General features: G+C 42.4%; 2 protein-coding genes across 4 annotated transcripts in view; one reads left to right on the top strand and one right to left on the bottom strand.

The window, feature by feature from the left end:
* The window catches only part of LOC146975877 (mitochondrial intermediate peptidase-like), a 27,795-nt gene extending 18,653 nt beyond the window's left edge, over positions 1 to 9,142 (top strand). Inside the window, exon 19 of the mRNA XM_085795218.1 lies at positions 7,384 to 9,142. Within this exon, the coding sequence (XP_085651344.1) occupies positions 7,384 to 7,484 (101 nt within the window). The 3' untranslated portion in view covers positions 7,485 to 9,142. The remainder of the gene's footprint in view (positions 1 to 7,383) is intronic.
* Positions 9,142 to 26,811, bottom strand: tnfrsf19 (tumor necrosis factor receptor superfamily, member 19). 3 transcript variants are annotated; one of them, XR_015037463.1, is made up of 10 exons: positions 26,457 to 26,630; positions 25,664 to 25,755; positions 24,805 to 24,918; positions 19,635 to 19,813; positions 19,371 to 19,456; positions 13,144 to 13,308; positions 11,486 to 11,614; positions 10,869 to 11,355; positions 10,311 to 10,825; positions 9,142 to 9,898 (listed from the first exon to the last, which is right to left on the bottom strand). XR_015037463.1 is itself a non-coding variant. In XM_085795220.1 (10 exons), the coding sequence occupies exons 2-10, from the start codon at positions 25,727 to 25,729 to the stop codon at positions 9,894 to 9,896; spliced, it is 1,098 nt and encodes a 365-aa protein (XP_085651346.1). In that variant the 5' UTR covers positions 25,730 to 25,755; positions 26,457 to 26,811; the 3' UTR covers positions 9,142 to 9,893. The 3 variants fall into 3 exon arrangements, 2 of the variants coding, with proteins under 2 accessions (XP_085651346.1, XP_085651347.1); XM_085795220.1 differs by having other exon boundaries at positions 10,311 to 10,561; positions 11,253 to 11,355; positions 26,457 to 26,811; XM_085795221.1 differs by having other exon boundaries at positions 10,311 to 10,561; positions 11,253 to 11,355; positions 11,486 to 11,611; positions 26,457 to 26,646.

The raw sequence follows: 26,811 nt of genomic DNA, 5'->3' as shown, positions 1-26,811 counted from the left end.
TGACAAACTTCACAGCTAAGCTGCAAAGCTGCGAAATGCACAATTTATAGCCCCTACTTAAAAGCAGACATGATTGTTCGTTGCTCCACACAGTGCAGGCACAGAGAAAGGTGTCTTATCCTTGATTTACTGATGGCAATTTGCCTTTTGATGACCAAAGAGCTGTGAAGGAAAAAGTCATTAAAGTTCAGGTATATTTGGCAGCGCTCCAGCTTTTTTGGAATGAAAATGGAGATCTGCCACTTTTTTAAATTGTTTTTATTCTGTAAAGCATTTACATGAAAACTGCTACTCTAGTTAAGTTGTGTGTGTGTGTGTGTGTGTGTGTGTGTGTGTGTGTGTGTGTGTGTGTGTGTGTGTGTGTGTGTGTGTGTGTGTGTGTGTGTGTGTGTGTGTGTGTGTGTGTTTATATATATATATATATATATATATATATATATATATATATAGAAGTGCAAATGTCACAGTGGAATTAACACACTGACATGTTGACATGTTTAAGTCCTGGGTAAACTTCATTAGAGCTGTTTGTCTTATGCTTTTGAGAACAGATGTGAACACTTTTGCCTCAGGACAAGGTTGGACAACTCGTTGTATGAACTAGTTTGAGCACAACCCCAAACTTTGATTCGCAGGCTGTATAGAGGTGCATAAACCTGATAGCATATTTTAATTTTATGAGGGTGTAAGAAGAGAAAACATTCTCGCATTAGGATATTGGTTCTCCTGACTGATGTTGGGTTTTCCTTATCAATACTGCTGGTTATTCTTTTTTCTGAAGCCACGACTTACTTCACAAAGGGCCTCCCAGTGCAATGTTTGTCATCACCCTTGTCCTGCTTGCTTTCTGGGCCTGTCTTAAGTGTGGTTTGTAGAAAAAGCTTCCTGAACTTCAAAGGCATAATTACAGAGGCAGTGAACCGATGGTTTGCCTGCAGGTCTGACAGAGTTAACTGCTTTTCACACTTTGACATGTTTGGAATGGTTATGAGCAGCAGCTAAACAGCTACTGAATCTGACAGAGATTTGTTTTTTGAAATGTGCGATCACATATTGAGTGACTTAGAGCTCAAGCCGGTGGATGCATATTGTTCAGGTGAGGCCGGGGCTCGTGTCACTGCATGCTGCATGTTTTGTTTTTTCACATTTTAAATGTTCAAATGTGGCACAAACTGCTGCTCCCTCCAAGCTGCAGGTAGGTGTAATTGGCCCTATAAAAGCAACTAATTAAATCATGAAAGAACAGAACACGGCCAAGCCCATGGGAGTGGGATCAATAGCTCTTATATAAAACAGCCAGTTTCAGCTAATCCTCTGGATCGGTTGAGGACACTCTCCAACCGTGCTGCTTAGTGCTACAATGACAAGATCCAGGTAGAAAATAGAAGTGATTGCTGCACATTATTTTGGGGAGCCCAGAAACTATGTATTTATGCTGCTGGTAGATAGGTGTATTTAAAGGTATAATGTGTAGGAATTACCCCCATCTGGCGGTGCGGTTGCATATCGGAACGTATTCTTGATGTTGCATTCACGTGAAATCGGGCAGACGTCAGACAGACAACAGGACGCTACATGTAACAGGATAAACAAGTGTCTATGCTGGTCCGCCAGCATGAGGCAAAACAATACAGGCATGACAATATGTTGTCATGGGGATGTCATATTGTTTACCTGACCCACGTTTTACCGTCTTTCTCACGTCAAGTAAAATAACATCCAGTTGGTTTGCCGACGGCCGTCTGCCTGACTGCACCTGAATGCAACATCAGTGCCTCCGTCCTTCCTCACACTACACAGTGGTGACACTTTTAACAGGCGCTACCTCGAAAACTTTCTCCCCGAGTTTCTGTGGTTACCTACGGTCACGCTGCCACTGAACGTAAAAAATGGCGATGCAACATGGCCGCCTCGGTTCGGTGCGTCGCCCACTTATGTATTTGTAACGACTTGTAACAACTCATTCTAAGGTACGAGAAAGCTTTCATTTGTATACGGGTGTGATTCGACTTCAGTGAAATACGTATTTATGAAAGCAATATTTAATTTTTGCTAATAAAAAGCCAAATAAGGGGCGGTGCGTGGCGCAGTGGTTAAGGCGGCCGCCCCATGTAGAGGCTACAGTCCTCAATGCAGGCGTCCCCGGTTCGAATCCCGCGTCGGGCGGACATTTCCTGCATGTCACTCCCCCTCTCTCTGCCTCCCCCTTTCCTATCTCACTGTGCTATCAAGTAAAGGCAAAAATGCCAAAAAAAATATACTTAAAATTTTTAATTTTTTTTTCAAATTGCAGTGTTAAAAGCAAAAATCACATTAGCAATATCATCATATATCTTTTTTTTTAATATAAGAATGTAGGTCATCAGTCCGTTTACTCTCAATTTCTTTATCCGTGACGGCATCCATGACTCTTTCTAGGCGGTAACTCAGATGCCTGATAGATTTAACCAGCAGTGGCTGCAGGCTGCGTAGCAATTTTGAAACAGTTCTGCTGAATACTCGTCCCCAGAGCTGTCATTACCAAGGCCTCAGAGCTGTTAGCCAGCCGCACAGGTCTTCATTTGACTGATACCCATCACCCCACCACCCTTCGAGTAAATAAACAAGTTATTCTGTGCATACTGCGCACATGTTCCTGTAAGAGGTTAACGGGCAAGAAGAGCCAACAGCTACGCTCAAGTGCACTGTCAGTTTAAAATAAGTTTCCATTCCTCACAAAGAATCCTTCTGGTCTGGTTTGAGAAAAAATACCAATTACAGACAAGAAGGGGCTGTGGAAGCTGAGTTAAAGAGGAGGGTCTGTGATTCGAATGTTCCCACACCGGCTTGGAAAATTTGGACGGGGATAGAGAAAGAGTAGTGCACTTTCCTTCCCTAACAAGTGCTCCTGAAGTACCCTTGAGCAAGCTACTCAATCGCCAATTGGTTCGGTGAGGCTTGTGCGTGTGTATCTGTGAATCAGGGCTTTAAAAAGAGCTTTATTAATCAGCTGAGAATACAGACCCAGTGTTATGCTGAATACTTTGTTCATCATGTGTCTTTTAACACCTGCTGTTTTACCCAAACTTTGCCGGCCAACTTGGCTAACGCTGTAGGCCCTGAGACGACGACTGTAATGGGTAGAAGCCATGTTCCTCAATGGCTGTCAGTGCCATTATGAGTGGAAATGGAAACTCTTAAATACGAGATGACTCACACGGCAAAGCCTCTGTCCTAAGGCGCTCTCAACAATGGACACAAAGCCCGGCCTATGTTTAGTTTGGCTCTGGGTTTTCCTCTGTGTGTAGCCAAGAGTGAGTGTACACTTCTGCCCACTGTAACTGTGATATCAAGCACATACGGTACACACACACACACACACACACACACACACAGACACGTACAGTATCTGCACTGATGAGGTGCTGCTGTAAACCACAAGCAGCTGGATGGCCTGTGTGAATCTGCCGAGTGGATTCCAGATGTCTTGATAATCAATGAGGTGCTGGGTCGGTTCGCCTTATTGTAAACTAGAGCCGCAATTAGAGTTTCTATCAATTGACGGATCTGCTGCTGAATATTTCATTTGCCCTCTGACGACACCATTCACCTGTTGTTGTTTTTTTTGAAGTTTTGAAGAAGCAGTGCATCGTCTTTCTGATCTTGAACGCACTCTGCCAGTGTGTTTTTGTCCGATCAGCCCCACCTCCTCATGTGTATCTATAAAAACGGCCTCTCGGATCAGATGCTCCTCCACTCTGTTGTTATGACTTTGAGGTTATCTATGCATTCCTCTCAAACTCTGTCAGAGATCTGGGTTGAGAAAAGACTCACTCCTCGCTGCTTATTGTCGATCCTCTCCTCATCCACTGTTGAGACGCCACGTGAGGCCCAAGAGCTGACACCACAGGCAGCAGGTGGGGTGAAGAAACCAGCCAGGGCGCTATTGTTTTCCTGCCCTAACCTCTATTGTGATCACACCTCCCTTTCTATCTGTAAATTCAGTCTCCCTTTCCTCCCTCCTCATCCTCCTCTCCTGTTAACTTGTGCTTGTTTAACTCACTCACCTGTGGCAGCAAGTGCTCCAGACATCAGACCCCCCCCCCCCACCCTCCTCCCTTGGATACACAGTCAGGAAATTACTATCTATTAGAGAAAGTGCTGGTGGTGACGCTGCAGACGTTGTGTGGAGAGTTCAAATGAGTAGCTGAGCCCACGCTCTGCTCACGTACTGTAATGCGTAAACAAGCGTCATGTCAGAGCATGTGTGTACCTGTGTCTTTGTTGTTTTTGTGCGGCGTACTGGTGTAGAGAGCAGAAGATTAATACCCTTCAATGCTGGAAGCTGCTCTTTGACCTGCATGATGCTTCTCTGTGACTGATGGAGTAGTTTGTGCAGAGTCGGACAACAGGAAACATGATGTTCTTGTAGTATTTAGTGAAGTATGTGGCCCAAAATAATCAATCATCAACAAAGGGTCCCTGACCCTTAAGGACTCATCATGTGACATTAAAACAGTTCCCCTCAGCCCTGTAAAGCATCTTAGCATCTTTCAGCTCATTGTTTTGCTTTCATCACCTAGCGTTGTAGTACTCTTGAGACCACACTTTCGAAGTCTTGGTCTTGTTTCGGAATCAACAACATTTTTACTCGGCCTTAAATTGTCTTAGTCTCGGTTGAGCTGGACTTGGATTTTCTCAAGACCAGTCAAGACCACAGCTGCAGTGACATCTTTTTTTTAAACCGCAAATGTCTCTCTCTATCACTCACTCACTTTGGTTCTTGTGATGTAATTCAATAACTTAAAGCAGAAGTAAGCTATATTTTTGTGTTGATATAAGTCTTAAATAGTTATATCTTCCGACGGCAATCACTTATATAGAGTGTTTGGTCCGAAGCACGGGTCTGTCAGTCACTCTGCTCTGCTGTAAGCCGAGGAGAAAACTTCCCTTGTATCCTACAACCTTTATCCAATGAGGAGAGAGAACGGCATAAAGGGTGTGTGCAGCCAAGGGATGCACGTGAATGTGATGACGTAGGGACGAGGACCAATAGATCCATGACGAGGGCGGGGGCTGCTAACTCCATCGGCTGACAAGAAGTTAGCCAAAACGACCGGATCGCTTACTTCTGCTTTAAAGATAAAATTGTTTTACAAAAGTATATGCTTGTGTGTAACCATCTGAAAAAACTTGGTTGCACCAGTGTCAAAAGTGGGAGACATCTGCAGGTTCTGTTATTCTGTTCAATCCAAACTTTGTTTCAATTAAATATTTTATATCGAATGATATTTTCCTTTTTAGCTGAGTAATAAGGTAAATATCAAGCCACACTATTATGAGTACTGGCACTGAATGCAGTAATGGTCTCAAATGATCTCGGCCTTGACTCGGTCTTGACCCCCTCAAAGTCTTGGTCTGGTCTTGGTCTTGGTCTTGACTTGGTCTTGGGTTAGGTGGTCTTGACTACAACACTGTTATCACCCACAGGTTGACATAGAATGACCAGTTGGTGTTGATGTAAGAAGACTAGATGCATGTTACTTTTGTCATTGTCAGCATTTTAGCATTAGCATTTCCCTCAGTACAGCCTCACAGAGCCGCCAGCCCAGCCAGCGGTGCACTCTTACTCTTGTTTTCCATCATTAAATAGATGTTCATTAGGCCTAACTAAAAATAATGATGTCTGTCCATGACTGTGAAGCCAGACACCATAACACTGAATGAAAACATGACTTAACTGGTAATACAGCACTTAGCCTATATTATTATTCTGTAAATTGTGTTTTGGTATATATCCAGCTCTCTGTGGAGGGTCTTGTGGTGTAACTTGATGGGTTGACCTAAATATTGTCTGTATTAACGTTTATTAATTCACCTGTTCAACTGTTCGTAACATTGTGGTCTCCACTTTGAAGCGGTGCTCAAATGCCATAGACGTCGACAGAGTGGTCACAGCAGAAACATCCTCCAGCTCTTTAATTAGGACTGTCATTTATGGTTGGAAATTATCACTTTCATGTGGCTGCCTCGTTCCCAGGGATCTGGGGGCATTGCGGTTGCAGTGAGTGGGGGACCCCCTGTACGCTGGTATCATCTTTTAGCCAAGGGGCAGGGTGCGACCGGTGGGTAAGAGGAGATCATAATCCCTCCTCTGGTGCTCTCATGCAAGGAGATTCACTGCAGGGCCAGGACAGAACTGCACTCAGTTTCTACCTGCTCAGCCTGTTTTCAGGATGGCAGTAATGACAGTAATGTGTGTGTGTGTGTGTGTGTGTGTGTGTGTGTGTAGGTGCGTCTGTGTGTGTCCATGTTCGACTGTCCATATCTTGATGTGTGTCCGTACATTCAGGATCACTGTGTGAAACTCTTTGCGTCTCCATTCATGTGTGCTTGTGCAGACATGCTTGTGTGTATGTGTGTATGTGTGTGCGTGTGTGCGTTGGAGGTGACCCATGCAGGAAAGCGGGGGAGGGGAGAGCGCCTATTTACATTGGCAGCTATACAAGGGGAAATGAACTGACTTCAAAGCCGGCGTGCAGCTGAATTGTAAAGCGAGCAAGGGAGTCCTCCATGCATGAGCTGGCAGACAGGCTCTCAAAACACAGACAGACATTCCCAGGGCTTGCTCACGGCTGCACGGTCATATTTACTCCATGGCACTAGTCACAGTATGGTGTAAAGAGAGTGTGTGCTGTATATATGTGTGTGAGCTCAGTATCACCCCTATAAAGATCTATGAAATGTACAACATACCGTTAAGTTGTGAAAGGGAAGATGTTGAGAATTTCATAGAATTGCTTAACTACAGTCAGTCTGCTCTTCTCATTTCTAATCAGTTTAAGGAGAGTATGGGAGGCCCAGTGAAACAAAAAGTGCTGCTCACCATCTTTAATAATTGCATATAATAAAGAAGTTGTGTCGTCCAAAATGTGGGAATTTTCTCATCGTTTCATATCAAATAATTGAAATCCAACGTTGCCCTGAGTCTAAATAAAACCATCCGCAGTGGAGGACATTGCAGGAGAGCTGGAGTCAAAAGCCTCAGGGGCAGCAGCCTGGATCCAGGAACTTAATTGGATTTTAACTTAATTTGGGATAAAAATAGCACTTGCTTCAAAGGATTTCTTAAAAAAAAAGAAAAAAAAAGTCCCTATTAGAGTAGCGCTGGTCTGCAAAACCACTGCAGTGACTTCAAGGCAGAAATATGTAAAGGATCAGAAAATCTGTAATTTTCCTATTAGAATGAGGTGAGATGGAGTGACAGTAAATAGAAAACCAGTTCATCCCAGTGCCTCGCCAGAGCTTTTTCTTTCCTCTCTCACTCACACACACACACACACACACACACACACACACACACACACACACACACACTCTTAAACCTGTGTTCCTGTGTGACAGGGATGCTACAGAGACGGCCCACCACCGAGGACTTCGTGGACGCGTTGGTGTCGGAGCTCAACCCAAACTTTGAGGTCTTCATCATGGACTCTGAAAGCTGAGAGACGTCTCAGGTGGAGCGGACACTGACTTGAATCTTTTGCTGCTGAGCCATGAGGTGAAGGCCGTGGCAGCAAAGTGCACACTCATTCTTCCTCAGCATTTTTAGTTCATGAATTGTTTGCAATTTATATGTCGTTGGTTTCTTTTAAAGTCTCATTGAATTATCAGACTCTGTTTATGACAGGAAAAGGTAAAATGATAAAACTTAAAAACTTGATGCCAACATCTGAAAACTTTTGATTATATCTAAATATTGATGGTTGCTAATCGTGGTCAGTTCTGTCCCATTCACCCACACTTTCCCATCACCGTAGACTCCCTTCTGTCAACAATAATGTGATTTCAACATGTTACAGTCGCTTGTCACACGATTACACAATTTTGAGATTGTACATACCTTTTTGTGACATTTTCTCAGCACTGAACAATGTCAAAATGAACAGAAAATGTACTCTAATGTAATATATCCTTATAAATGCCTCAGAGTTTAAATGTTTTCATTTGCCTTTATTTCCATTAACCTATTAATTCCACTGCTAATATCCTTTGATGAAATATCCCTTTTTCAGCGCACACACTGGCAGAACATTGTTTTTTCCTGATCAAATCAGCGTGAGGAAGAATTCCTAATCTGCTCTTCCTGTCATGTGGTCATTGTTTAGACTTTAAATTAATACCGCTCCATCTGTTTTGTCTGTCAGGAGTTTCTGACAGAGGGGAATGGAGGGGGGTGTTGGAGGAGGAGTCCAGCATTTTGTGTAATGAATGTTCAGTTGTAAATAGGAAAGTTGTGGTCAGCTCTGATCTGAACTTTCTTATTCAAAGCTGAGCTGGAAACTTCATTTTTTATACTTTTTCAGCTGCTCAAAAATAACTTTAAAGTGGAGTCACTTGTAACTCGGATTTCTTCAGTTTCTCTTATTCCTGCAGATGCTTTTTTTCAGCGACTGTTTGCATCTGTTTCAGACGGTAATTATCAGCTGAGCCGGGACTGCAGCTGCTCCCTGCAACGGTGTCCTTGCTTGCCCTAGCTCAGATCTGCGACCCAAGGCAGGCGGCTCGGAGCACTTTCACATGGTTCTTGAAGGTGTGAACACGCCAACACTGAACGAGCTGGGTGGCTTTAACATTGCAGTTTGTTTGGATTTGTGGCTGCACTTTACTTGAACTTAGACACGGTCCAAATGTTAGTAAAGAGACTCGTTATACTTGAAGAGGCACTTCAGTAACATGACATATCAAAATCAATTAACTTGTCATGAGGCTGTAAAAACTGTTTTTAATTTCTATCTTCTTTGGCTCTGGAGAAGACTTGTTGTCAAGTTTGTATCTTTTTGGGCTGAGATGCCAAATTTTTAACGGAAAATCTGCCTGACAAACTTGTTTTTTATTAATTTCTTCAATTATTTTATTATTTTTCTTAAGATTTCCTATCTCAGTTTGACATCCACAAAATGTTTGTTTTGTTTGGCCTCGACTTCACACAGTAGTTGGCACTTAAATTTCGTTTGCCAGTCATTTCATGTGGGATTCTTTTCTTGTTTTTTTTAGGTAGCAGCAAACACTGAGGATACATTAGCCACTGAAGCTTCACTTGTCAAACATTTTCGTACATGAGTTGAATAAAGAGTTGAGAGCATATGATTCGTCAGCATGTAAACTTGTTCACGTGGTTTATTTACAAAAACGATATGTGAAAGTGACCGTTCACATCCATCAACACTATAACTGGAGGAGGAAAAGCAAACATATTGTCAGTCATGTCTATGTTACAAAAATATTGACCTATTTACTATTTTACAGTATCTACAACATATTTATCACTTTAACATTCCTCGTCTTAACTTGTTCCGTGTTATTAAGATTGTCTTCAATGTGCAACATAATCACTCTTGACACTTTTATTCACGCCTCAAATTTGACAACTGTTACCTTTACACACAAAAGCTTCATAACACCAGCTGCTAGATCGTCCTCCTACATGTGAAGATGTGAGACATTCTCAAGGCAGAGCAGAGGCTCAATTTGATTCACTTTGCTCCGTGATAACAAGTCAATGCTCCTCCACGTTCGAACTTCATTCAATTTCACCTTCTGGCCAGTGAGTTCACATTCTGTGTGTGTGTTTCCGTGTGTTTGTGTGTGTGTGTATGCCTTTGACCTTGTGCTTTGCGTTTCCTCAGCAGTGCTTTTGTTTGCTCGTATGTACATATTCCATTTGGATGCTTTGACGAGGGACTCTGAGGTCAGCGGCAGGCATTTCAAAGTGTGTGTGTGTGTGTGTGTGTGTGTGTGTGTGTGTGTGTGGGCGGTAAAGAGCTGGTGAGTAATCTGAAACGGGATCTGGCCGCGGCTGTTGTTGAGTCCAGGGTGGTTCAAGGGTGGAACATGAGCCAAAGAAGTCCATGTCATCCTGGAAAGAGAGCAGGAAGAGGAACACAGACACGCAGTGATTAGTAACGTATCTACCAGAGGCCGACTTAAAACAGGATAGTCTTGTCTACATCAAAGAACCATGCTATCTCTGTCTTTTACCAGATATTCTTCATGGACGCACACGCAGAAAAATGTCCCGGTCCTTACAAACGACATCTGAGATTCTGAGAGCCTGAATCTTCAGTTAGATACAGTAATAAGTCCCTTAATTGAACTCTGAAGTTACACGAGTGTATGTAATGAATCTAAACGCATCTGTTTTCTATCTATGTAGGTGTGGACATGTGATTTGTCATTTTCCTCTGAGGCAGCTACTATTAAATGTCAAAGGAGTGTCTCAATGCACCAAGTGAAACGCAGACTTGGATCAAAGAGCTGTGAGGACTCACCTTCCTGAGACGATGGTTGCTGTTTGGGAAGAAGTGCATCTGTCGCAGCTTCACTGAAGCTCTGTCTGGTTTTCTCCGGTGAATCTTCCCTTGATCTGCTCTTTTCTTCTTCCTCATCACCCTCGCAATCCTCTTCCTCTTCCTTTCCCAGTCGTTCTGCAGGCTCTGAATTCCCCATAATCCCACCAGCCTTGACGGAAGTGGACTCTGGATGTCCTCCCGAAGCACCCTCCTCATCCAGGTGTGTATTTCTGAGGCAACATTATATAGGTGTGGTTATTATCACGTTGCATCTCTGTTCACAGCCACACCCTGCGGTGTTTCATTTATGCAAGATATCTCTGGTTGCTCTCAGCACTTCAAAGACTTCAAAGTCATTAACCACTTTGAGTTATGTCTGCAGCACCTTGAACAGTAACAAAAATGGGAACACGGCCCCCCGAGGCAGAAGAACAGCTTTTAAGTGTTTTCCTGCCTATTGTTCCCAGGTTCACTATAGATGCACTGAACACCAGCTGATGGCGAATGACAATGTGTCAAGTAAAATTTTCTCAACACTGTATCTACATTACTACATGATTTATTGTGTAGAGTGTAATCACCAGTGATTAGCCACTGTAAGTACATTTTAACAGCTACATTGCTGAGATTGTATATTTATAGTGTTAGATGGAAGGTTAATGTTTGAGCAGAGCCTGATCCAGTTTCCAGTTTCCCTCTGGGCTAAAAAATGTTTGCAGTCATGGTTGTGTGGTAGTTCAAACAGAGGTGTTCACTCAACACAGCAGAAGTGATGTACTACATGCAATATTGAGTTTATGAGCAGCTGTTCATCCCAGCGTGCTCCTTCCTATTTTGCCATCTGACATAAGTTGAAAAAAATGACGATATCAATCTTGTTTTGTTCCTCATGGGCATAAATCTGCTGCAGTTTGTTCTTACCCGTCACTGAGGCTCATCTGGGACTGGAAGGGGCTGTTGTCCTGGCTGCGGCCCAGACTGCAGCTCTCATCGCAGCACAGAGACGGGATCAGGTGGACTGGACCTGGAACATCACACATACCATGAGATTCTGACAAAACACATTTTATAACATGCTTATCGTTCTTGTAAAAAAGTGATTGTTGTTGCAGTGAAAACAGAAGCAGCATAAAACCTTGACAGCCTGAACCTACCACAGGTGTGTCCAGGACCCAGGTGACACTGGCAGCAGGGTCTCTGGGGAAAGTCATGCAGCCAGCGGGGGTCCAGGCAGGACAGCTCCGCCCCGCTGTACGGACAGTCCTGGGACCTCAGAGACGCTGCTGAGGAAGCACGTTGGAGGACAGTCAGCCACAGACACTCAACAACTGCTGGCCCAGTACAGCATAGAGCTCTTATTGGTGCCGCTTTAATCATAGCAGCTTTATAAATTAATGATATTAAGAGCATTAGGCCATTTAAGCAACTTTTTGATTGCACAAACCCATCAACAATATTTGAGGCATTTGGAATAACTGCTTTAGTACTGAACAAAAGGGATAAACAGACCAACCTGTATCTTTAGTAATGGTTTTAGCTGAGTTTAGATATTGTAAATGCTTGCATGCTTGTAAAGCCTTTATAAATGATATGTCCTTTTGGGAGGTGGTATGCTGCTGCTTCTGCTACACTATCACACTGAAACTAGTCTGAAATGATTTTTTCTTGCAGTGTAATTGCTGCTGACAGGTTAAAGCCTCAGTGCTGTGGACTATCTGCCTCCCTGACGCTCTTGTATGAGTTGGGCAATGCCTCACAACCCTCGGGTCCATGAGGCTGATTAAAATTCCTTTGTATAATTTAAAAAACAACTGTGTTAGCATTTTGTAGCGGATTGGGTGAAGGGTGGGGTGCGTGTTTGGACTAAGCGGAATGACTGACAAAATATTTAACTCATGCATTTACTTTACACACACTTAAAAAAGAAAAAAAAAGGAAAGAAAAACAACTGGTAAACGCCTTGTTATGTACCATGCTTTTTGTTTTAGGTGAGTTTACCAGGGAAACATGATGTCATTAATTCTTTGCCGCAGGATGTTTCACACACTCAAAACATTTTTGGCCTGAAGAATGCTGCTCATTTTACAAGTTCCCACAAATATGCAACATCAGGGTTTAATAAGGCTTAACCCAGGACCTGACAGATGAACTGGCACTTTGTCTGTGTAGTTAACAAAACAACACTGAAACCATACTCAGCTCTAGATACTCTTCTTTATAAATTCTATTTTAATTGCTTCATATGTTAAACTCTAGCACTTTACTCCCTGCTTTAAATTCACAGTTAAAGGCACTGAAGCCTCTGCAGAAGAAAATGTGCTTCAAACGTCAGCTTACATGCAGCTGCCGGCTCAACACACAAGTGAATAACACACACAAGTGGTACAATTGAAATAACTTATCTCCACCTTATCTTCACTGTTTGGTATTTCTAATGATATATATAGGGGGAGTTTTGAAGTACAGTATGTAGTAACAAGCTTTTCCTTTATTGTAAAAGTCTTGTCTAGAGTACAAATTGTACTGGGAATTCGTTGGCACCTGTAGAGGGGTGATCAAAGTTCACTGCTCGCTCTATAGAACCACATGCAAAACTAGCTTATGAAAAAAAAAACTGTCTCTATAGAAAGCAGTCACAGTGGAGCATGAAAAGTCTCTTTGGCTCTAAAATGTGAATCTATCCTTAGGTGCATTGGTTTAAAAATACCCTCCTCTGATTCATATAATCAGAGGAGTCAGTCTTAATTCTTCAAAATCTTTTTCAGATTGAAATGTTTTGTTGGGAGACTGTGGCCCAGGTGTTGTGACTCACCACTGGGCTTCTTCTCCAGCAGCTGTCTCTTGCAGTAGATGACACAGAGGACCAGCAGGGCCAGCAGCACGGTGGCCAGAGCGCTGCAGATGACCGCGGCCAGGGCCATGTCCCGCGGGCTGGTCACCACCGAGGGCAGCGGCACCAGGTTCACTCGCCCGCTGCCTGTGGACAGAGAGGAATGCAACTGTGAAGTAAAGATAAACATGAAGGTATGAAATTTAGATTTAATCATATTGTGTGCCCCTAATAAATCAATAGGTGTGTTAATTGTTGTAAAAAGGAAACTTAATATAAAAATGGGTATCTCAGGTGGAGATGTAGAGGGAAGGTTTTGCCATGCAACCTCAATCCTCAATGGAACAAAGACCTGTGTGTCCTCAGTTTATGCACCTAATGTGTTTAATCCCACATTCCTTGATGGTGTGAAGCTGAAATTGTTGGATTTTGCTGACGCAGTACACATTTTAGGGCGAGACTTTAATCTATTTGCAGACCCCTCTATTGACTCCTAATCCTGACTCCTCCGCACAAATACATATTCTTCTTACTTTATATCGTCATTGTTGATGTCTGGCGTATCCAAAATCCAACTATTAAGGGTTACACCTTTTACTCATCTCGCCATCATTCATTCTCTAGAATAGATTATATCTCTCCAACCTTTTTTAAAATGCATCTCACTTGCGTCCATATAATATAACAGTAGATGTTTGCAGCTTATAGCAATATGGTGAGTAAACTTGTTTGGTGGTTTTAGACACAACAACTACTCTGTGGTGAAGTGCGGGCCAGATACAAGTGTATATGTGACGTTGAACGACACTCAGGAATGTATTTATGCTTCTGTGTGTTATTGTGTCTGGCAGTGAGTTGTATGCACATGCACTGATTTCATGATTAAGCTACTGGTACGGTTCTCGTCCTGCCTGAAGGGAAATGTGATGTCACTGTTTGCCCCGCCCACAGGACCTGTCACACACACTCTCTCATGTTGGCCCCAAGAATGGTGCTCATTATACAAGTTCCCACAAATACTGAACATCAGGGTTTAATGCAGCTTAGCGTTCAATATCTCAATCCAAGACAGATGAACTGGCACTGCTGTTTGAAAATGTTGGCTTCTGTTACGTGTAATTATCCTTTCAAACACTCATCAGAGACATGAGGAGACAATCTGTGATCCAAATGTAAACTAAGAGCTGCATAACATGCCAGTAAAGAAATAAAATCACATTAGGGATTAAAAACATACACTGAGGAGAGAGGGGATCACTTAAAATGATCCCTTATATTCCAGATGAAGACATATCCTATAAAACAGTGGTACTATAGTTTCTTAGAAACATGGCAGGATGATATGGATTAGCAACGTTTTTTTTCTGACTGCAAGTTGAGACTGAACAGCAGCAGTAAGAGCAGCAGTTGTAGTAGTGTGTGACTGTTCAGACATCGTGTGCGATCAATCTTTGGTTCGTAGCTTTAAGAGGGAGTTGGTGAACAAAAAAAAAATAGCATTGTGCCTGAAACCTCAAACTGAGTGACATTTCTCTCTGAGGCCATGTACATGTAATTCTCTCTGATCATTATCAGCAATCAAACATAATTTTCCTCAATCATTAATGTGGGATACAGACTGAGCAGGTTAATACAGAGCAAACAGTGAAAGTATGAAAGACTGAGGCGGCAAAACAGTGACCACTTAACAAAATGCAGGGAAAAAAACTAACTTTAAGAGAATGTTTTATGATTATGACAAATATAATGAATGGCCTTTTCCAGTGAGCCCTGCTGTTTGCTTTTCAGTATATTAATCATGGGAACTGGTTTCAACTTTTTCACTTCCAGGAGCTCTTTGTTATGCAATGTAAACATTTTTTATCCACCCATGATAGGGGATAAGGGTATTTTAACATTCCTTCTGAGAAGAAAAACAGCAGAGAAAAACTCAAAGCGGCTCTGCAAAACTTGGTTTGACCCAGAGGGCAGTGTAAGGGAACATTGTAGTGAACACTCTGTAAATACTAAATACTGTCAATAACATGAAAAACCATTGCCACTCCAGTGCCAGATCTTAAAAACGGTTACATGTTTGTGCATGCATATTTCTAATCGTGAGCAGGCAGCGTGTTAGCCTCAATCTATCCTTCCCAGCGCTCTCTGTGTGGAGCCTGGTCCTGGTGGGTTAGGGCCCAGAGTCCTGCCCATCTCAGTACGGGACCACATTGTGTATGTGTGTGTGTGTGGTGTGGTATTAATGTGTTCATGGAACGTCTACCCATGTGTTACTGTGTTATTTTTTGTTGTTGTTGTCTCTGTTGTACTGTATCCAGAAAAGAATATATATTAAAAAAAAGCTTTAAAATTATTTGGAAGTTTATGTATATTTGTATTAAAATTCCCTAGTGTTCAATGAACCTGACATATTTTAATCAACATGTAACTCCAATGGTCACACTAAACAATACACCTGTAAAGTCATATATGAACACTAAATCCCATTAAGTAGTATTCTTTTAACATAATAATAACTCAATAATTATAATTGAAGTCTGTTAAAGCGGTATGTCATTTTTAAGTATGCGCAGACCTGTGCACAAACTTTCCTGTATTGTTAACACATACCTGTAACATCTTAAACATCGTGTTTACATTTGGTTTTCATTGTCAGGGTCAAATTGAATTCATCCGAGGTGAGCATCATCTGCCCTACAACACAAAGGCGGCCTGTTATCAGAGGCCCAGCAGCTGCAGCAAACACAGATAAACACTGGTCCATTGAAGAGAGCTCACCTGCTGATATTATCTTCACACAAACCAGACCAATAAACCACAGCCTTTCACAGACTCCCTGCCTGTTGACTTTATGGAACGCCACATACTCCCAATAAAAGAAGCACTTCTTTACGCCTCTAAAGGATCTTTGACTGTGGTCTGTAAAAAACCCTTTCAAGAGCTTCTTTAGCAGAACTGAGCACCGTCTTATCCAGGACAGAGAAGAATGTAGTCTTCTATGCTGTGTGCAGCTAAGAGGAATGAAAAGAGTGTCTTCTGTGTCATGCAAAGACATTTATCATGGTTATATCCTGAATGTAGAGCACTATACCAAAAACCTTGGATTAAGCTTTTTACTAAGTTGTTACATGTGGTGAAGACCTTAGCAAAAAAAACACTGAATCCTGCTATTTCCCAACGAGAACAATAAGCATAAGGAGAATTTTACCAGTCAACACTAGTGTCTCTTATGGCTGCACATTATAATTAACTGTGAGACATTAAAAGACTGGAAGTGAGAACTTTCCATTCTACGAATAAAGTTACTGCCTAGAGATTTATCATTTGCTACAAAATTAGAATAACTTAGCATTCCTGTTTGAAAGTGGAATAATTAAATGTGTTTCAATGTGTTGCTTCTTAATGACACAATAGAAATTGTTGTTTTTTGTTGTTTAGTTGTGTTATTTCAGACCACAGTCCTGGTGAAGCTCCTTGGGTTTGGTGTCTTACAGTGACTTGTTGGCTTGGCTAACATTATGAACTTGAACATGTAAACTGAATGAATCCATAAACCAGAAAATGAACTTTTGCTCACTTTCAAAGATATGGGAATGTTACAGCGTTAATGCCTCATTGACAGATATTAAGTTTATGAGTTTTGAAGGCGATGTTCATCTTATCCTCTCTTGTTGCCTTAAAACTTCTGACATTCACATGGAAGTCTGGTCTTGAATAGCTTCTCCAAACATTGTATTGTACATAAAAGCACATGCTCTGAAGCCACATTTGAACTTTTAGTCTCTAGGACTTGTTGTGCTTCAGGTGCAACTGAAGCAAGTACGACTGGCAACTCATTAAATCACCAATTTGCATTACTCTAAGTGAGAATTGGATGTGTCTACAAAAGTGAAACACCCAAGGTGTTGTGACTGTGGTAAAATGATTTATGTTTATCACAGTGTGGCAACACTATATTTCATAACTGTTGTGAGGCTGTGTTTTGACAAGTGCATGATAACTTTATTGGACTGGCAGTGAGAATAAACCGTCATCATTTGAGCTGTTGACCTTTAAGTGACTCTGGTTAACGTGCTTTTGAATATTGAGAGGATTTGGTTTGAACTGCTGGCAGGCAATAGTAGTTAGGAATGTTTCCTGTTCCTTGCCAGCCTGGTGTGTTTTGTGCCATTTGTGGTGAGAGCTGATTGCACACAGCTTTGAAGTCAGTGAGGATGCCGCAGGAGCGAATACGTTACAAGATGGAGCAGTGAGGTTATCAGGAGGGACAGAGGTTTGTTGGATCATGTTTCCTTTGGCTAGCCCTCATCAGGAGCTCTGTTGTATGCAAAAACCTTACAGTAGCATGTGAAAGTGCTCTCCAGCTGCAATAGCCTAAAATATCAAAGTTATCATGGCTGCATTTCAAAGTTACACACTTTACACCAACCCAGACTCTAATTCTGTGTCACTGTGGTTGAAAAGAGTCATAATGGCAATAGTGGGATAAGCTACAAAGAGCAGATAGTATTGTTTCTACTTGTGTGAGTGCTGCTGTGTGTGTATGCATATATCTGTCTGCATGCCTGTATGTGTTAGAATGGCCTCGTCAGCTCTCCGTGATCTACCGTGACAGTGAAAAACTCAAGCAGATGAAACACATTAAAGAGGCTAAAGGAATCCATAAAACACAATCTCGTTTTTACTCCACTCCAAAAAGCCACTAGGGGAAAGGGAGGAGAAGAGAGGAGGGGTGGTTTAAGATTTACAGTCCACCCCAGACGGTGACTGCCTCCCCTGCACAGCTGCACCATTGCCCCAGGCCAGTGTGGCCTATTAGAATGATCTGCCCTTTAAGTTTTCACCACCCGCCTCAAGATAACACTGGAGGGAGGGAGCAAGACTTTCAAACATTTGGAAATGCTCCGCTGAGAGTCCCTGTAGGAGCTAACTACCAGCTATGTTCTCAGACACAATGGCCATTTTGTTTCACAGGCCTCCTCTAGTATCAAAACGGGAAGCTGCACAGATGGAAAAATGAGCAGAGGGAGGCCAATTGTCCCAAGGCTGGTGTTCATTACAAAAACAGTGATGCCGCTTGCAACAATATACGTATGAAAAGAAATCAAGGTTGAGAAAGACACAATGTTAAAAACAAACAATAGACGGTTTAGTAAAATCATCTTTAAGTCTTTAAATTTTAAATTTAGGGTTTGTAAACAAGAAGGAAATGGTTTTTTTTCTTTTTTGGTTGTCCAATAGCCGAAAGCTGCCTCCATTTATTTAGCACAGGGGTGCTAACCCTGGTTCTGTCTACTCTGATGCTCGTGCTGCCAAAAGCCTCCTCAGAAACAGCTGCAGCCTCCTCTGCCATCAGGAAGTCACACTCAATTACCAAAGGTATAAGTTCAGTCGCCTTTTGGTTTTATGTGGAAACCTGAAATCATAAGGTTCTACTTAACTACTTATAATGGCCGGAAGAAAGATGTTAATTGGATATTATGTAGCCTAGTGGAATGTGAGCGCTGCTTTGTGAATGTACTGTAACACACCTCGTGCCTCCTTTTAGCATAACAGACTTGTACAAAAGGTAATAAATTACGCTGCAAGGACCCGCCCACTCCTTTATGTGTTTACCTTGGTGCTGAATCACAAACATGTACTGTAGAACAGAGCAGCAGTTTGTGACATGCTATTGAGATTTTGTCTGGAAATATCAATGGAGGGTTTGTCCTAGGAAGTTTGCTCATTTAATCCAAATTGAGTGCTGAAAACGAGTGACATGTTCTGAGCTAATATAATCCAGTGTTGGCAAATCCATTATTATGTTAGTGGTATCCATTTCAGCTTTTCAACTGCTCAGCTTATAAATCCAAGCGTTTATTTGCACATATAGCATAGCTGCTTGGCTCAGTGAGAATTAGTGAATGAACTATGGCTTGCTCCACCCTTAGAAGGGCTGAGGTTCTGGTTACTCCGAGGACCTTGTGCCGGCATGTTGTGGGTGTACAGACTTGGTTGTGCCACTGCTGCTTGAGTTTTGGTTCTAGTAGCATTTGGCTGGGAGTTCAATCGTGTGGTGATGTTTGCTTTTAGACACAACAGTTTCATCTTAAAACATCACCTATTGTGGGCTGCGATTAATAGCCTATTTTCATGAGAACATTTAAAGAAATATGCCAGTGATGTCTGGCCAACTTTTAGAAGAGGTAAAAGAAAGGAATAGTGCTTACAGTGAGGCTCATAAGGAGGTGGAGGGTCCCCACAGGGTATACACTCCATGTCTTGGAAACCACTTAATTTTGTTTTCCTGTAATATCTGTTGAAGACATAAAATGACATGTTTTAACCTTCAAAGCTGTCATGAGCAGAAAACATGCACAAACTCTGACAATGGCTTGTTGTAACATGTTTCTCTTCTACATCAAAGTATTCTGGTAAATAATAATTTTCATAAATAATACAAGTGTGTGGTGCATTTGTGTCGCTCCTCTCACCCCGGCAGACAGTCACCACACACGGCGTTGCTGGTGGTGGAGCAGTTGCCCTTCTGGAAGCGGTTGATGAGTCCACAGTCCAGGCAGGGCTTGCACTTCTGCAGGCTCCGGTCCTCTTTGAAGCGACTGCTCCGGCAGGGCACGCACCGGGCATCCTCTCCATAACCAAAGCCACATTCCTGGGGGGATTAACGGGAGAAATACACCGGGTAAGAGGTGGGGTCGGTGGTTTGGGGTGATGTGCAGCTGGTGAAAAGAGGGCTTGAATGTGGACTACCGGGGGTCTGGAATTAAAGAATGATATTGGCTCACAGGATCAGAAGGGAACAATGGCCTGCCTCTTTTGAGAGTCCATTTTACACTGGCAATAATCTCCCTGACTCTCCCTGTATGAATGAACAGCCTTCCGCTGCAAGACCCAGAAAGGCCAGGCATTTGAATAATAAAGGCACTGGAGGACACCCACTGTTGTATTATTGCAAGTTTATTGCTGTGTTTTTGTGTGACTCCCTCTCTAAGCAGACTTGGTGAGTGTCCCGTTGATTGAGAGGCCAGCAAGCAAAGGAAACGCTTGAGGAAAGGGGCAAGGATTATGGAGAGGTATATGGAGAAAATAAGATGAATACTCTTTTGTGTTCAACAATTGAAAGTGCACTTAAAAAGCACAGCTTCAGACTACCGTGTGAGTGATCTAATTCTAAACCACCTTTTGAGAGTTTGTTCACCTGAAACCAATCAAAATCTAAATTGACAGATATTTTTAAGACCATGAAATATAAGAAGTGGGTGTCTTGGATGCTTGTATGAGTTTTGCATATCTCAGTTGAATTCAGTCTTTTAAGTTTAAGGGTGATTTCTTTTCTTTCTTTCTTTTTTGGTGACTGGAACAAAATCCCAGCTCTAAATTAGCCACAAATCATCTATTTAATCCTAAATATTACTCCAGCTGCTCAACTTAATCTGCCAATGTTTGTCTTGTTACGTCTCTTTCCTAACTGGATCTCACATCCCTGTCACATCCCCTGAAATTATATCGTAAGGCTGGTGACCTCAATGACAGACTGACATTTACATGACAGCTGATATTACTGTACACCGCAGTGAGTGAAAAGACCCTGCAGGGATGACATCATGCATTGATCATTCATTATCAGCTCCACAGCAGCTGCCCTCCTGTTGTCCAGTGTTGCCACACCGCAATCCAAAGCCAGGAGGATAGAAAGGGGAAGGGGTGGGGTTGCTCATATATCATTAACGTGAAGGTCAGCTTCAAACAGGGCTTCTCTCTTCTCTTCTCTCTTCGCCCGTGTCCCGTTTCACTGCCTGGGCATGCAGTCTTGCTGGAATGTGGGCACAAGAGTCTGATATGGGGGTTGGGTTTGGGGAAGCAGGCTGGGCTGGCAAGGAATTAAAAGGGAGGTTAGAGGCAAAGATGTGATCGTGTGATGGCACCGCACAGTCGGGCTAGAAGATGAGGAATTCAGTCCTTCCAGCCAAACACATGTGAGCCTGACACTGAACCCTTGGGCCGGGCCAGGCCCAAAGTGGACCGTCTAGGGCTGGACTTTTGCAGCTGTTGTTATGAACTCTCCATATAAGGCCTTGCTCTTCAGCGGGGCAGGGTGAACAGTGGAGGTGGTGGGGGGGCAGAGAAACAGAGAGAAAGACGGAGACAGAGAGAGAGAGAGAGAGAGAGAGAGAGAGAGAGGGGTGGGGAGTGATGAGTGATAAAAGAGGGGAAAGTCAGAATAAAGAAGACTCGGTTTCTCACAGATCCAAGCCGTGATCTTTCTCAAGAAAAAGCAGCTACGATTAAAGCGGGGGTGGTTTGGGTTTGGGTTTGGTGTGGTGTTTTGTGGGGGGCAGATAAACCGTCACAGCACAGATCCCTGAAACTGAACTGATCCTTAAGAAAGTGTAGCAGCCGCAGCCAGCACAAGGTACCTCACATTGATTCTGTGACCCACTTCCACATGAAGGAAGAGGCCCAGGGACGATTCATCTCCACTAAGCCCAGGACTGGCACAAGCTCTGTCCATGGGGCACCACATGGCAGGATGGGGGGCTGATGCCACGTACACATGAGCAGATCAGAGAGCTGAAACAAAAGGAAAATGGAGCCAACTTCTGCCCCTCTGATCCAGGCCATACAGAACATCAAGGAGTGATCTCTTTCTTCTTTTATCTCCCCTAACAAAGCTCCACAGAGCGGACACCCTGCACTGCCTTAGACTTGTTTAGCAGCTAAAAGAAAGACTGTTCTCTGTGGTAATCTGTGATGCTATATATGAATAGAAGAGTACACAATGTATAAGCCTTTTCCAAAAATAAATTACCAAAAAAAGGCAACCAGTATCAACAAAAGAATCTGTATTCAATTTGTTAAATCTCCCTGAAAAGACCATGTATTCAGGGTGTGTACATGGTACAATGATGGCACAACACACATCCAAAGTTCATTCTCTATTATGTATCTGCTGCAAACTGAGAGAAAATATTTTTATGTTTCTTTTCAGGTACGATTTATGGGCTTTTGTGTCAACTACTCAAGTGTTTAAGATAAAACAAAGTCTTTGAGAAGACTTTTCCTAAGTTTGTAGCCAAGAAAAACAAATAAGAAACTAAGAGCAGTCCCTCAGATTTTATATCGAGCTTTGAGAAGGTTTCACCTCAGAGCCATTCAAAAAAAGGAGATGCTTAAAAACCCTTTTCTCTATCCTATCTCCTCATCTAGTTTGGGTGAGACTGCCAAACATAACAGCCGAGTGGAGTGGAGAGAGGGGGCGAGCTGGCTGGGACCTGAAGCATGTTCAGACGCAGAGATATTTCTGAGATTAGGAGGGAATCACAAGAGGAGGGGCAGTCAGTCATCTGATCTGGTAATGAAACAATGCAAAATACAATGCAAGTTAGTTGAAGCAGAGTTCTGTGTGAAACAAAACACAGTCTTACTCCCTTTGTTTCCCTCACTATATTACACTTCTTGAAACTTTTGTTTCTGGCAAGAATAACAAAGCTGATGTCTGACCACTATGATTTTGACCCCTCTGCTGCCAATGCACTGTTTTAACTGTGTCTCTCTCTTTAGCCAGTGCCATTCAGAAGTCCTTTGCCCTGGGAGTGTGGCTGAAGGAAATGTTACACTCTTGCTACATACTACAAGATGTTGACACATCAAAGCTGTGTTCCTGCCTTTTTGGCCACTGGCAGTTTTCCAGCATGCACTGGTAAGTTATCCCCCCTTCACCTTCTTGCGACATAAGAGACTAAGCATCTTACAATGACTGAACCTTGAATGAAATATATTTGAGATGAAAAGAATAACTGGTTTTAATGGACGTTCCCTCTGAGTGGGTGGTTCTTTTAGCTACAGTTAGTGTGGAGGGGCTAATTGATGTTTGTCAGCCGGCCTCAGAGCGGCTTCCAGAGGCAAACTGGGCCACATTCCTCTGGGATCTCTATGGCAGCTGCACAGAGGGACTCCAAAAGTCTGCCTCCCTCCCAACACTCAGTCGTGCCTTTCAGAATATAGACAGACTGTCTTGGTTATGCAGAGCTCAGATCAGAAGTTGTTTCTCTGGGAAACTTTCTCTGAGTGCAGGCATAGGTCTCCAATGTGAGCCGGCATCCCGCTACCTTCAGAGAAAGAATGAGGCAGCCAATTATTAACCAGGACCCCAGGGTGGCTAGCGGCATTCATGCCTGTTGAGCTGGCAGAGGAACATGAGGACTACTGAAGCGTACTACCAACCACAGAGTGCATGTCTGTGTGCACTGAGATTAAAGGCAACTGGGCTTAAATGCATGTGTGCAACAGATGTCAAGGGTGACACAGAGTTTTCTCATCAGTACTCAAAGATGTAGTGGAGTGTAAACCCACCTAAAGTCAATACACCGGCCAGTTTATGTGCTGAATGTTGTTTATTTATGGTTCTAATTACTTTTTATGATATAAAAACATACTTAACAGTAAAATAAATTCAACTGAAAGTTATTAGGGAGAAAAATACCTGTTTCTGTTAACATTTTGCATACAGCTGGGACTATGTATTCATATACCTAATCAGTATATATGATAACAAAATTTAACAGGTATACTTTCATACACAGCAGGTTTCTTAGGCACTCCTAACTAATCTAGTGTCAGTCCTGCAGTAAATCCTACTGTTTAAAAGTACTGTTTAAATAATAGTGTGTTATCGTGTTTGTTAAACAAGTAAAGAAATCTCTTACTGTACTAACCTTATTGAAATATTAAAACCACTTAGATCAAATAGCATTGTCTCAGTATTTTTCTTACTGTAATAACAGTCTGCAAAGGTGTGTGTGGCAGAAAATGACTAGTTTGGATAGAAGGTTTCTGCAGTGTATCAACAGATATTTGCTAAACCAAAAAAGGTAAGAGTCTCTTAATGTTGGTGTTGGTGCCACAAAATAACAGGTGATTATAGTTTACTCACCTTTACATCAATGCCTACACTTGCAAAAGTAGGAACTTAGTCGCTGCCATAGAGGAAAGCCTTTGCTTACCAACCTTAACTGACACTATAGAGGTCTGTTTGTATAAAGCACACAAAAACCTGTGGCTAAGGTGTTGGAAAAAACTGTATTCCCAGCTGAGAGAGCAGCAAGCATAGGCATGGCTAGTTTCAAACAGTGAAGACAATAAGTTGGACAGGGTGCAATAGAGAAAAACAATGGAAGCCATTCAGCTGCAGAAGGTCAAAAGTATGGGTGTGACTGATTAAAGAAGGGTCGGTGTTCTACAAAAGCTAATAACGGCTTGGCTGTTCTCTACATGAAAGAGAGGAAGTGATAAATAATGTTGGTTCCCTGGATAAGATACACTTTTCTAAACAGTGATGTCCATTCTTTTCATGAACTCAACAGTTTTCCTTTTTTGTGTGTGTGGGGATTTTTCTTTCACCACAGGAATAATCCATCCAACTTTTTTACAACTTGAGGAAGTTGATTCAACTGACCTGTTATAGATCCCCTGTGTTACTACACATTCCTTTTCCTAAATAAACGAGTGACAATACTTTTTCCTTTTAGTGGCCCTGTGGAAAATGCTCCTGAGAGAAGACAGTGCTCTGCTTAAAACAAAGGATTCATTTCACACAGGTGAGGAGAAAAAAGGCAGTAAATTCAAAATATTTTTTGTTCCAACCTTTGAAAGCTCCTGTCCTGCATCACACTGCTTGCAGGGTTTACAGTTTCCAAACCGGTCCTTGTATTCCTGCTCTCTGCATTCTCTGGTCTCCTCCTCAGCCCTCACGGGAATCTAAGGGGGACAGTCATTTGGTGAAAGTATGAGATTCCTGCATTTCATCACCACCTCTATCCATAACAGATAAAGCAGAGTCAATCCATATCTACGCATCAAACAGTAACCTCTCTTATAATAGTTTGTGGGGGATCAGATAAGATGAGGCTGTAATGAGCCCTGTGGGAAAACAGTGCAGCCACAGGAACAGAACCGAAGTGAAAAGGAACAATGTCATTAAAATCAGACATGAGAGTCTCGATAGCAGACACAATCAATCACGACTGTGCAGTCAGTGGATAAATGTAAAATGATCCACAGCATTGTCAGGGCGTTACAAATCGCATAGCGCATAGGCATAAGGGCAGTTTGTGTAATTTCTGCAAAAACGAAAAACTTGTAGTCGTGGCAGTCAACTCAACAACTTAATACAATAGGTAAGTAAGACAATGTGTCCACATAAAAGGCAATATTTCTGATCAGATTAAACGAGGATAATTTGATATTTATAAAATCTGAACACAGTGTCTACTTCCTAGCTTTTGTTTGTTTTTGTTTTTGTTTTTTCAAGATCTCCATCACATCTCAGCCCAGCACATGGGATTTGCTCAGTGGGACTGGGGAATTTGTGATCTAAATCTAAATCTGGACAAAATGTAGCCTACTACGTGCTTCCTTGAACAATACAGAAAGAATACAAACAAAAGGTTTTTGGGGGGAAAAACAAAACCACAAAAAGTGCATAAAATAATAAAACACTTACCAGAGTTGAATATATGACATGCACAGTTAGTACAAGTGAGAAGGTGTGTTGAAGCACCCAGACCATTTTGATGGGCAACTTGCTGCTTTTAGCTGAAAAGAATAACAACAATATACTGAGATTACAGTTGGTTGTGTCTATTTATTATTTATTATGCTTAACACCTATACAGGCAACTCCTACATGTAAGTGTCAATGTGATGATATTCCCAGCGTGTAAACTATAGCATTGCTTTCTGGTCTTACACACATTTCAAACAGCCCTTTCTTTATAGAACAGGTGTGGGCTATGAAGCACTGATTAAACAATAACCGCACGCACGTCCAAACTGTAGCAGAGTTAATTGATGTTTTTGATTAAAGTCAGTCAGCAGCTGCGACTGTAGACTCCAGCGCTTGGGTTCAAGTTCAGAGTTTCCACAGCTTTACATGGGGAAGACTTCAGTGTTCACTCGGGACCATAACATTAAAATGTATCAGAGGTCCATCATATTGTCCCCATGTCAGCGACATCTCCAACTTAAAGCCACAAAATTATCCATAACAATAGGTGTTAGACGACTGCACGACACTGTAGCTGTAACTCTTGACTTCAAAGCGACACTTATTTTATGTGTTGCTTTAATACTAGTAGCCTATGTATAATAGGCTACTTTAACTATTCATTTCAGGACTGGAGGTTTGTTGTTCTTATGTCTTAGTGAATTCCCAAATGAACCAAAAGTTTGCGCCGTATATCGTCTGTCGCTAAACGCTTCAACTGTCCAAAAACTAATGGAAAAACTCGGCTTACCTGCTAACAAAATAGGAGCCTGTTCTTCTAAGTTCGAAAAGCAGACCGGCGAGAGGTGTGGTGGTGTGTTTCCCGCACCGGTCTGCTCACCATGTCAGCGCTGCTGCCCCAGCCCCGTCCAACACAACACAGAGCCGCCGCAGCAGCAGCAGCAGAGCGAGGACAAACCCTGCGAGATCAAAGGCGGTACAGAGAGAGAGAGAGAGAGAGAGAGAGAGAGAGAGAGAGAGAGAGAGAGAGGGGAGGGTGGTTTATGGATCTGAAGCGCATGTATCTGATCTGTGATCAGCCTGCCTACATCAGAGACCAGGCTGAACACACACACACGCACACGCACGCACACCGCTCAGTGAGC

Source organism: Trachurus japonicus, chromosome 13, assembly GCF_045865225.1.
Source record: "Trachurus japonicus isolate A0001 chromosome 13, Traja_1.0".
NCBI lineage: Eukaryota > Metazoa > Chordata > Actinopteri > Carangiformes > Carangidae > Trachurus > Trachurus japonicus.
Note: the sequence above shows the minus strand (reverse complement) of the source record. Positions and strands in the feature narration are given on the sequence as shown.